The 13,216-nt window shown below is 44.1% G+C and overlaps 1 protein-coding gene across 1 annotated transcript; it reads right to left on the reverse strand.

The window, feature by feature from the left end:
* Window positions 1–243: 243 nt before the first annotated feature.
* On the reverse strand, window positions 244–10,919 carry triobpb (TRIO and F-actin binding protein b). The gene is made up of 13 exons (XM_083676704.1): window positions 10,538–10,919; window positions 7,849–7,905; window positions 7,187–7,255; window positions 6,906–6,995; window positions 6,484–6,593; window positions 5,514–5,952; window positions 4,520–4,751; window positions 4,142–4,253; window positions 2,873–3,032; window positions 2,523–2,636; window positions 1,991–2,077; window positions 1,554–1,759; window positions 244–1,391 (listed from the first exon to the last, which is right to left on the reverse strand). Exons 1-12 carry the CDS (start codon window positions 10,541–10,543, stop codon window positions 1,598–1,600), a joined length of 1,638 nt encoding a protein of 545 aa, XP_083532830.1. The 5' UTR covers window positions 10,544–10,919; the 3' UTR covers window positions 244–1,391; window positions 1,554–1,597.
* Window positions 10,920–13,216: the final 2,297 nt, after the last annotated feature.

Below are 13,216 nucleotides of genomic sequence, written 5' to 3' on the forward strand. Positions count from 1 at the left end.
TTCTTCTTCTTATATATGGTGTAATAAATGCTGATTTGACGCATTTGTACGCATACTGCCACCTAGTGTACCGGAGAAAACTGAAACGAGCCAGGTACTCTAGATGTGTAATGTAAACTTAAGCTGTCCTAATAATGTAATATAGTATGAATGTTTATAAAGGTGTGTAACGACTGAAGGACATAGAAGTCTGCACTGATAACGTTTGTTAGCAGTACACAAATGACTGGACTCACAAATGGCTGTATTCACCTGTATTTAATTGATTGTAAAATGCTGGTAATTTACAAAGATGTCACATGCCCTACTTTAAATATGAAAAACATTTCCAAAAGACAGGTATCTAGTTTATCATTTCATCACAAAACACATGATACAAAAAAAACATTGGCTCATTGACGCAACACTAGTTGTTTGTTGTGGCACACAAACATGCTGAAACAATGTTTGGAAGTGGAGGTTGGGATTGGAATAAAAAAGAAAATCCACTTTTTTCAGCCTTGGTCAAAAATCAAGAATCCTTGGATGTAAGACAACAACTGTACAGTTCATCAAACTCCTACAAGCAAAACTAGAGACACAGAAGGAACTATATGATGCAAAAAAAAAAGCACACAGACAGATTGCTTGTGTCTACACAAGTGGATTGATAAATTGATTTCCAATTTGGCTTCCCAGGAATCTACAGTAACCAACCCGGAAAGTCTATCCTAGTATCAATCCCAATGGAGAATCCGTACACAGTCATGTTCACAAAGGAGACACACAATGAGGACTTGTTCATCTTACATTTTACACTGAATAAAGCAACCAAAAGGTTTTGGAGTGAAAAAATAAGAAATTACAACAATCAACGCAAGCTCCCACTTTTGATGGATTAAATCCTCTATGTTGACAGAGTAAATATGATGTAAAGGCTGTGTTATCCAAACTGAGATGATGGTAGTTCTGCTTTTGGAAATTCTGCACTGTTAAGACACTGAAGCCAAAGTCATATAGACAGTTTATACAAGGTAGGCAGAGAAAGAGAAACCAGTACTGTTCCATGTCACTAATTATTTTAGTACACTACATTATAGTATAGTTTACAGAATAGTTTTTACTCAAATATTCCAGTTATTTAGACCAATATTCTCACTCACTCATACTATCACACACCCACAGAAAAGGTATATAATACAAATAAAATTAAAAAAAAGCTTAAAAAGTGCAGATTCATATTTTCGCGACCCAGTGTAATATGACCGATCAGCTGATGCTAGTCTACGCTGCTCATTGGCTGAATGATTGAAAGCTAAGGCACTATCATGGTCCTCAAGAGGCAGGCCAGCGTCTTCTGCTCCGAAGACTCCTGCTCCTCCTATGTTTCAGTCTCCACTGTGCCCATATAACTGAAAAACAAAACCCAAAAACATTACACATAAAAGAAGACAGACAAACACGATGTAAAGACATTTTACAGCTCTCCCTCTCCCACCCTATTTCACAGCATCCCTCCCTCCCTCCTCCCCTCCTTTCATTCATCCCTCTTTCTTGTATCATTCTGTCCCGACCTCTCTCTTTGTGATTCTGAGCAGGAGCCCCAGGGGCGGGGGTCTCAGTGCTCCAGGCTGTTGCCCAGTTTCTGCCCCTCTTGCAGAGCAGCCATGGCCAGCTTCAGGTGCTCCTTCAGGCTGTGGATCTCCCGCTCGCTCCTGCTCTTCATCCCACTCAGCTCCTCGTGCACCTCCTTATACCGATCGCAGGCTGTCCGCTTCTCCTGGAGGGGGTGCACATCAACGCGGAGGTAGAGGAAGACGGAGGACGACACAGAGTTCAGGGAACTTGCTTTACATTCCTGATAGACTTGGGGCTACCAGCTATGTCAGTTTATTTATACTACAGTAGCTTACAAAGTGATACCATACACTGATTGATACCATAAAAACAAATGACATACACCCATACACCAAAACGAACAAACAAACAAACAAACAAACACAGCCAGTACCGTGTTGAGGAACTGTAATTCGTTCCTCAGACAGCTGATCTCCTTGTGTAAGTACTGAACCTCATTCTCCTTCACTCTGAGAAGAACCTGTGACAAAACAAAATAGAATTGCATCACATGCTAACAACAACAAGCACAAATTCAACACTTAAAACCTCTAATTCAACATCTAAAGCATTGTGGAGACTTCAAATTCAATTAGGTGCATAAAAACACCACAAGCACCTTTTTCAGATACTTCCACTAGGGGGCAGACTGTTTCAATGTGAAGTAAACCACAAATTCATGTTAAAGTTCCCAACCTATTTATCTCCTTCTACATGCATTCTCCTAATGCTCTGCCCTAGATATCAACCCAATACCACATCATTTACAACCCCCCTTCCCACTCTATTTAAAACTGACACTTACGGACTGCTCGTGTTACTGCTGTGCAACTATTATAAATAGAGAGGCCTCTGAATGTTGTGTTAATGTTAATATTGGTTAAAGTTAATGTGTGTTCTCTACCGCTCTTCTCCTCCTGACCCACCTCTAGTTCAGAGGACGTCCTGTCTCGGTTGTCATTGGAGACGCTTTCTGACCCCTGGCCAGTCATGAGGGAGCGCATGCGGCTGATCTCCTCTGTCAGACGGGCCTGCAGGTCCTGAAAGAATGAAATGTTGAAATGACTGAGCAACTGACAATATGCTTACAGTGGCACAGATGCATATGTAATACGAACAGCAGACACCGATTCACACACAACTGACCTACAAATACAAGACATGGTAAATGTACACAAGACACCCAAACGGCTGACAACAAAGGTGTTTTCTTTTCACATTTAGTGAGTTTCAGTAATCACCTTCAGTAATCACAAAAAGACCGCCACAAGCTCACCTTGTTCTCTTTCCTCAGCTGCTCCATCTCTTTCTCCTTGCGGCTGACGTCTCTCTCCCTCTCTCCGTTGCTCTTCTCAGCCCTGTTCAAATCCAGGCACTTCTGGGAGTACCTCTCCGACAGGCCAGACAGCTCCCTCTGCAGGGCCTGCGTCTCAGCCCTGGGAGGAGAAGGAGAGAGGATACACAAACTTTTAAATCAACATATAGGCTATTATAACAGTCAAATAAATCTGACATAGCAGGCTTTATGCAGTATCTTTGTTTACATCTACTGCCTGCAGACATATTTCACCTAAACTCTGACACTTTTCTCACATGTAAGCACGAAGACATTCTGAAAATAGAAAGTGCCTACTTTGAGGAAAGTCTATCAGCAATCTTTATAGCACCCAAACCCATCCTGCTATTTGACTTACCATTCTAATTCAATTTAACGTAATTCATCTGTGCGTCACAGCTGAGCTTAAACTGACCAAAACTGGAGTGACACAACTAGTCTAATGACAATCTCTTTATACAATGTTCCACTTCGTCTGCCTGTGCAAGGTCCACCCATTACACTTCAGATTCTCTGCATCGAGTCAAAAAAGTAGCATGCATGTTTGAAGTTTATATGACAAACCGTAACATGAAGTTAGAAGAACATAACTATAGTAACTATGAGAACGGTTGTGGGGTGGGGTGTGTTTTGTTTTGTTTCAGAGAAAGTCAGTGTTGACGAGGCAGTTGTTTACTGCAGTGGTTAAGATCATACTACAACCTTTTCTGCCAACACCCAGAAACCACATAGCATTCAAAAATCCCATTCTCTCACACACAGTTTCTGCAGTGGGAAGTAGCAAAGGTCTAATCCTTGACCAAATGTGCTTGCATTCCTCAAGTGCCTAAGAAGAACGACCTAGATCCTACAGCAGTAATGGGCTTAAAGAGAATACACAATTGTTGTTGAGTGTCCATAATCAACCTCGTAATTCACTAACCTTACATATAAACCCCTTTGTGACTGTCTGGCTACATAGCAGACCTTCATAGCACAAGATTCAGGCAAGAGGAACTGTGTGTGTGTGTGTGTGTGTGTGTGTGTGTGTGTGTGTGTGTGTGTGGGGAGACCGGTTATGTGATAAGTTGGAAAGCTTCAACAGAAATAGTCACAGGTGAGTGTGGAAGCCATGAGCAATATTGCATGGAATCCTGGCGCATAAATGTGTTTGTAGTATGTGCAAATTTGCATGCGGGCAGATTGTGTTTTGTGATTGTGAACACTCACTGTTGCTGTGTACGCAAGGTATGGGTGTCCACGCCCCCTCCGCTCAGTCTCTTCGCTTTCTCCACCTCCCTCTCCAGCTCCTCCTTGTGAGCCTTCTTCAATGTCTCCATTACTGAACCACACAGAGACAGGGGGATAGAAGAAGGAAAAATGTTACAACAATTAAATCATGTGATGACGTTATCTCACAACAAATGCTGAGTTGGTACTGTATTGACCTCAACTTTGACCTCTAACATGTCTCATAACCAAACATCTCCTTGAACTGGTGTGGTCATAACCATGTGAAACACTCCAACCAGGAAACACTAGGGTGCCAGAGGCAACTATTTCTAACATCCAAGTGCAGTTTGAATTGACCCTGGCGTGACCCCTGACCTTGTGCTGTGGCCTGGGTCTCCTCCCTCAGCAGCCGGTCCCTGTCCCTCTCCAGCTCCCTGGTCTCACGGGCGTGCTGTTTCTGTACCTCATCCATGGCCTGTCTGTGGGCACGCTCCATAGCCTCCAGGCTGCGGCCGCAGGACGCCAAGGGGCCACAGCCACCCCCTCCCACTCTCCCTCCACCTCCTCCTCCCTGCAAACACTCCAGCTGCTGCCTCAGTGACGCCACCTGAAGGAGAGAGAGAGAGAGAGAGAGAGAGGTAAAGCTCACTGAAAGAGAGGGATAATGAATTCATGGGTACATGTGAACTCTCCAGAGACAGTCTGGCAGGTATCAGAGTGGTATAGGAGTCGTGATGAGGATGTGAAGGCTTCAGACCCAATGAAGTTGTGGGATTATGATTGTTAATGGGTGTTTATTTCCATTAGGTCCATAAACATTAGCAAACTGTCACCGATCCCACAGCCTCGATGCCAACATCTGCCGCCAACATTTCCTCTTAAAGGGGCAGCCTTAGGGACTGTGGGGACCACACACACACATAGAAAAGACACATTTCTACTGTGTCAAACCCATGTGAAGGGCCACCGTGTAATTGTACGGTTTGTACCAGCCCTAAAACGGCCCCGGAGAAGAGTAGAAGATCAGAGAGCACACAGCACTCAAAGATAGGACAGGGCTTCTACTCTCACCATCTGATCAACTCAACCAGGGGAATCTATTGTCTTCTTACTTCCCTTTACTAACCCTAACCCTGCTTTTCAGGGATAACATCTATGGCTCTAACTTAGACTCATACCTTCCTCCCCCTGGCATTTTGGAGTTGAACAGATAAGAGAGTGGAGTGGAGTAGCATCCAACATGCACTATGAACAGCAGCACTACTGTTAATAGGCAGAAAGTTTGATTCATCTGAATACAGTAGATGAACGATTAATTTGCATTTTATTTCCTTGTTTGTGCAAATTGAAAATCATTTCCACGCACTACCTCCCTCTGCAGCGCCTCATTGGCTGGCTGGCTGGACCGCGAGCCCGTTGACGTCAAGGACCTCATCTCCTTTAGGGGTAGCCGCTCAAACTCCGCCCACTTCCTCTCAATCTCCTCCTCCATTCTCCTCGGGTCCGAGCCCGGCCCTTTCCTCGACAGCACCGCCTCCCATTGGCTACTGGTCGCGTCTCTGGTTCTCTTCTCATCCTGCCATTGGGCATGCTCCCGGCCCTGCCCCTCCCCTGCCTCTCTCTGAGTGGCTAGCATGGGACTGGAGGGGGCGGGCACTGGGGACAGTTCCACGTAGTCGACCTTGCGTAAGGCTGTGGTGGAGGTAGGGACTTCTAATCGAGTGTCACTGTGGCGAGAGGAGGGGCGACGTGAGGACGTCAAGGAGCGGGAGTGAGTGTTCTCCTTGTCACTACTACTGTCAGGCAGTCTGGAGAAGAGAGGAGAGGACAGAGAGGAGAACACAAGGAGAGGAGAGGACAGAGAGGAGAGGACAAGGAGAGGAGAGGACAGAGAGGAGAGGACAAGGAGAGGAGAACACAGACAGGGTTCTTTAATTGGGTGAATAGCTACAAAGACATTAACAAATAATCTAGATGGCCAATCATGAGGTTCAAAGGGTCAAGGATAGTCCTATAGCTCGTAGGGTAACAGAGTGTAGACTGATGAAGTGACAACACACACACACCGCTTCACTATGTACAAAGAAGGAATGGCGACTCACTAAGTAAGCAACATAACATTCCAACTGATTAATGAGACTTGGAAGTAATCCTTAACTGACCAAACGTATAGCTAGCTAGCTACCTTACTGTAACTCTGCAAGGGCATGGTAGCTTGTACACCTGTGTACTGAATAAGAGAAACAACAGGACTTATCCTTATCTGAGTGTGTTTGCCAGGGAAGAGCCAGGACACACAGGGAGAAGGTTAGCAGAGTTGGATAGGGTCAGTAACTCACTGTGTCAGGTCTGGAGAGCTGCTCGGTCGAACACTCTTCCTCAGAACCTCGATCCAGTTCCGTCTGATCCCAGCCGTCATAGCCGACAGAGTGACCACCGCCTCCCGCGTCTTAGGAACGGACAGGAGCGAAGGAGGGAGGGGGGGATGGATGATCGAAAGAGAGGATAGGAAGAGACAAATAGAAGAAAGCAGAGGTGGAGAGAGAATTCAAAAGAGGGCAGTACAGAGGGGGAAATAGAAGACAGATGGATGAGGAAAAAGCAAAAGGTAGGGAGAGAAATGGAGAAGGGGTGTATTGAGGGAGATAAGGAGTAGGAGAGTTGGGGAGAGGGTAGAGAAAGAGATCTTCAGTGAATACCTGTCAGCCGCACTCATACAAAACGGCAAAGAATTGGAACAGTGAAACAGACACTAACTCACCTGTATCTGGAAGCCATAGTTCTTCTCCACATCAAACTCAGACACCTTCACACAGGACTTCAGGTCAATCTCCCCATCCAGATCATCCTTCTGTTAAATACAGTCAGAAATACTCAAACTGCAGTCAATCATTCATGACTGATATTCCAAGTGACAATTATGACAATAGTCCAAATGCCTTTACATGGTATGTTAACAAAGGCATGAGAATGTAAAAACATCAAAAGAATGAAGTCTGTTTGTTCACTGATTTGCTAAACAAACACTGTTTGAAAGCATACCTCCTCCGCCCCCGAGTCTCTGTAGTACCTGAGACCAGCATCGGTCAACACGAACCAGTGCTTCTTCCACTACAGAAAACACACAGGCCACCAGTTAAACCAGTGCCATGCCAAGATTCACCAGTTCACTTCACTATTGGTCATAACCATCAGTTTTTGACAGTTTCCATCAAAACATCATTCAAATAAGATTAACATAGTTCGCTCTAACCTATCAAATAGACTGTTTTATGAAAACAATAAAGTCAGTAATTCCATAGCGATGGTTTCGGTCTCTTGAGAGCATACACAGTGAATTCAAAAGAAACAAACGGTACATTTCACACACGTTAGCTCCTCGATGATACGTCCTATGAACGTACTTACTCATGCATATCATGCTAGCACATACCTATATATATATATATATATATACCTACTGACACAACACATGGGTTTAACACATGGGATAGTCTGGAGCCACCACCTTACACACAACCTTCCTCATTAGGATGGAGGAAAAGAGGGAGGGGGAGAGAGAAAGAAAGGAGGAGATAAAAGAAGAAATACACAAGAGAGAGGAATGGAATGAGAGAGAAAGAGGAGAGAAAACAGATAAACAACAGATATCTGTATAACTACAGACCAGATAGGACAGACAGTCACTAGAAACATAACTTCACCTCTCCAATCTCATCGAGTTTTGACATCCATCCCTTCTTGAAGTTGAGGAGGTCCGGCTACATAGAGGAGAGAAGACAGCGTCATGGTAACTGACCTTTATGGACCACACATGAAGAGGTGTCCCTACACACACACATACACACACACACACACACACACACACACACACACACACACACACACACACACACACACGTAGCACAAAGGGTGCCTGTGTAGCTAAAAAATATGTTCACATTCACAGTACAAAGGCCATAAATTAACCATAGAATTTCAACAACAGACATCAACATTATGTCATGCATTATTACACTTCACCATGACAACTACTTCAGTGGGCTGTGTATTCAAATGTGTGAGGAGGACACGGAAGGGAGGTGTTAGAGGCAACAGGAAGCAAAAAGCATTTTCTATGACTGATAAGATAGAAAGCAGTCTCACCAAGACAGAAAACAGAGTCATCAACAGAGACAGAAAACAGGGACAGAAAACAGAGTCTCATCCACAGAGACAAGAGGAACCAGAGCAAAACCCTCTGATGGGAAGAGAGATTTGCAGGGTCATTAAATTTACAGTAGTAACAAGACCGCGGTCATATACAGTAACAGTGTCTCCTCTGTCTCTCAAGCACAAATACTCTACTGTACTCTACCGGAGTTAATAGCTTCAAGGGTTACACAACTTGCCCATATATTAGCACGTCTGATAAACTGGAAGTTGAGGCACACTTCGCCTAAAATCTGACTCAACCAAATATGGTGTCTCCACTCCTTGCATACATCGATTATTTCTCGGAATACTTTCCGTTATAGACAGTAACAGGAAGAGGGGAAGACAGGTAAGGTACTTTACAGAAGAGATGATCCCGGATTAAGATTAAGCAACATTTTCCATCTACATTCCTCAGTTTGAGCCTTTATCTCTCCACCTCTCCCTCCCTCCCTCCCTCCCCCAGTACCTGGCATCACAGCCTGTTCTCCCTCTAACTTATAAGCTGTCACATTGTAACCAACCACACTGCTGGGCTTTGTTCCTCTAAACAACACATTACAAGGTCCTGAGGACCATTAATAAGCAGAGGAATGGTAACAACATGAGGTGGAGTCAGGTGGTGAAAGATCTAGTTTAGACCTCACCTACAAGATCAGAGACTAATGTGATCAAACACACAGCAGTGTGCTTGGTGTGAAAACACCACAAAACTGTCTGATGTTATCATGGGCCTAATACACTCACTGAACACTTTATTAGGGACACCTGTACACCTTCTCATGGTGGAGGTGGTGTAGTGGTGTGGGGAATGTTTTCTTGGCACACTTTGGGCCCGTTAATACCAATCAGTCATTGCTTGAATGCCACAGCCTATTTGAGTATTGTTGCTGACTATGTGCATCCCTTTATAGCCACAATTTACCCATCTTCTAATGGCTACTTCCAGCATGATAATGCACCGTGTCACAAAGCAAAAGTCGTCTCAAACTGGTTTCATGAACATGAGAATGAGTTCAAACACCTTTGGGATGTGGAAGAACGGGAGATTCACAGCTTGAAAGTGCACCTGAAACTGTGTATATCACATTTAGCACAGCACCTTAAAGGAAAGGCCAGTCAGCTAAACCTACGATAGGCGACAACAGGAAACATGTTTGACAAGCTGACAGCCCCAATTTGCTAAAAAGAGAACTTGTGTTCACAAGTGCCAGGATGAGTACACCACCACTGCCTTAGAGGCTCTGAAGTTCAAGCTTATTTCCATGTCTCCTTATAACTGATAGGCCTCTAGGCAAAGAGTTGTGCTTCCACTTGTCATGTCCAACCAGATCTGTGAGCCTGTGTGAGGCGAAGTCAAAAGTCTCAAAAGCAGGCAAGGAGAGAGCACAGGAGGAATCAAGGAAAGACTTGAGATGTGGCGATAAGGCAGGCCAACATCTCAAAAGTGGCTTCCTCTTCTGGCCTCATTTCCCACATCTGGCCTGATCTTAAAACAATGGATAGGTGGCATACTACCAGGGGATTTGCTTTAACTAGGTCTCAGATGAATGACAATAAGTAAAGGACACAAGGAGAGGAAGCCACTTTAGACAATTAGGATAGAACCACAGTCTCCCAGTTAGCTCCTGATTGTCACCCACCACAGGTAGATCCCCCTGTTATCCTGATCTGCTTATTCGTTTAAGGAATACACAGAACTATGAATTCAATTTACTCATCTTCTTACATTAAAATCATATGTCTTGCATTAGGCTTATAGTTGTCTTTATCGGCTACTCTAAACGGACATGGGTTGTTTCGGGTGAGTGGGCTTGCACGTGCAAACAATGAACATATGGAACACAATGTTGGTTCTAAAATTGACACGTAGCCGACAGTAAACAACTCAAGATAAGCCCGATGCTCTTGCAAATAGGAAGAGGCTTTTTTGATTTGCCTACAAAGAGCATCAGACGCCACTAGTACACACATACAGGGAAAACAGAAAAGCAAGCTAAAAAACAAAGAATGACAAAGAGTTAGAACAAGCAACACTAACCGCAAGAAGACACACCCACTCGTCAAAAAAATGCCAATAGGTTCTAATATTTCATTCACAATAACATGGCTTGAGGCAGGACACTTAAAAAGAAAAAAGAGTCCTGAGACAATATGAAACATGGTTTCTACTGACTAATGATAATGTATGTGACTTACCGTCATGATAGTAAGATCCAGGAGGCAGCAAAAAATACAAAAAAGTCAAGTAGATAAAAAACTGATTATTCTCGTAGCCACTTCGTTCAACGAGTACATTTGGTACCGATGAACTTGGTTGAATAGCTATTGCTTCAGCTTTCTACCTGCTGATCCCACTCGGGTGAAAACTTGTCTATCTTGCTGGAGGCTATGCGAAATTAAAACAAACCCCGCCATTTCTACCCATTTTAGTTGGTGAACTGTATCATCGCTCTCATCTCTTTTCCATATAATCGTTACAGCAGAAATTGTACAGAATCGTTGACGCACAGAACTCGCAAAAATCCTCTATTTCATAACTTTCGGCCAGTTTGTTACACTCTTGCTCGTTCTGAACTCTCGCCCCGTTTGCCACTTCCTGGGCGGATCCGTTAAGATCGTTTGGGCAAACAATGCTACCTAACCAATCAACTGATCTGTATTCCGCATAATTTGCATATTAAAATACAGACAAGAGTGTAAAGTGCGAGACGAACAACAACACCTCATTAGAAGTTGACAACTCTCACTCTGTGCTAATGTAGTGTGCCCGCATGGCGTCTTCAAGACATTTCTACACTCTTTTTCTTCCTTGAGTATCTTTTTTTGCTGACTTGGTGAAATCGTCTTTTGGTAGCTTGGTTACTCAGCCCAGGAATTTGAACGCATGCCCCAGCAGCCCTCAATTGACAAAGCTCACTCTTATGAAATGCCTGCAGGGTGTAGGTGAAGGAGACCCACGGGCGTTCCTCAGCATCTGAGTGAAATCGAGGAATGTTTAAAACCACTGCATTTTAAATTAATAAGATTTATGTATCAGATCCAAACGCTTCCTGGACAACTACTTGAAACTATACAGATGACCAGTTACTGTGTAACACAGACAGAATGGTTTCTGTCGTCAGTACTTGTCGGCATAGAGTAGAAGGACATCACAGTGAGACATTGAGATCCAGTATTACATTGTGAGTAAATGCTAGATGGTAATCATTATTCAAAGCTGCAATGAGCAATACACTTCAGACAAAACCCCTGTAATAGAAAGTGTTTACACTGGCCAGGACACACACACAGGAGCAGTGTACAGTTGTAAGGAGATACACAGACTAGACAGGCAGAACATACCGTACCTGCATTTGTTCACGTGAAGATCTGTGCTGTTGTCTCCATGATGTTGGACTGGCCTCTTCTATAGTGGGGCTTCTAGACCTCTGTGTAATATACATTTGTAATTATATAGCCGCTCTATGCTTTGTCACAACAAACACTGATAGCCTGCTGATTATGTATGGTGTTGTCCTCCACTAAGACAAAGGTGCTATCGTAAAAAAATTGTGGTTTGAATCTCAAAGGTTTTTACATATCATGCTGGTGATACTGTAGAGATTATACGGCACATTGTGGTTATTTATAACCTTGTTACCAGGCTGGTGTGTTCCCAGGTTGGATGGGATGAAATGTTACACTGCATTACACATCTATTGGAAGAAACATACTGTATGCATGGATTGATTGATTGTAATATATTTAAGTGTCATATATTTTAGTGTCATTACTTCGCTTCATAGGGACATAGAAGACACATACTGTATGGAATCAGTGGAGGCTGGTGGAGGTAGAAATCAGAGGATGGGCTCATTGTACCCAAGAGTATGAGGACCCATGATGATGTACCTGCACATGCAAAGAGGTGGAGGAGTGTGCTCGAGACAGTCTACCACTGCTGCCATTGTGCCATCCGATGTGGTCTCTCTCCAGGTCACCTGAGTCATCCCACTCTCTGGATGGATGCTTGCTCAGGGAGTGACTGAAATATCAAACACATACTAGTACGTTTAAATTCCACTGTATAATATAATAATGGTTTAAGGATTATAAAGGATAAAATACTGATATAGCTTGGTACAAATTCAGATTCAGACACATACATTTTGGTTACAATGAATATTGTAATAATGGTTGAAGCACAGTCATTGAGGAAATACTGATATAATGTGGGACAAATACAGACCAAGGATTAAATTTGCCTCTTTTCAATGGCATCCTCCTCCTTTCTCAGCTAACACATGTCTAACAATGGGAAATATATACTGTTTCATCTCTACAGTATGTCAACTGTTCTCTTTCCATGTCTCTAACCTTGCTGGTTTGAAGAGTGCCTGTCTTATTGAGGGGCAATTTTGAGTCTTTCCCACGTGGCCAGGCCCCTCCCGTTGGAGGACGGGTTTCACCTTTGGTAGGTCTGCCAACATGGCGTACTCCTCCCTGTTCCGCCCCACCGACCCGCCCGACAACTGGCCGGACTCCGAGGATTCCATGGAGCTCTGGGACGAGGTGCGAATGTTAGGGGAGGGACTCCGGTTCCGGTGGTTAGATGATCGATTGGCGGGAGGATCGGGGGAGGAGCTACGAGTCTCAAAACCCCGCCTACTACTAGAACCCCTGTGGGTCTCCATGGTGACGACAGAGGACTTCTGAGAGAGGGTCTGTGTTTTGCTGCTCTCTCTCCCCTGTCTAGATGGTGAGGAGGTGATATGTAGTGACGGGGAAGAACCTCTCCAGGAGCCAGGTGAGGGGTTGGATTCAGGCCTAGTGTCACTGTAAGTGCTTTTTCTGTGGTAGGAAAGGCCATCGCCTGTGGCGTCACCACTGGTGGTT

This window comes from Argentina silus, assembly GCF_951799395.1.
Source record: "Argentina silus genome assembly, chromosome: 9".
Lineage (NCBI taxonomy): Eukaryota > Metazoa > Chordata > Actinopteri > Argentiniformes > Argentinidae > Argentina > Argentina silus.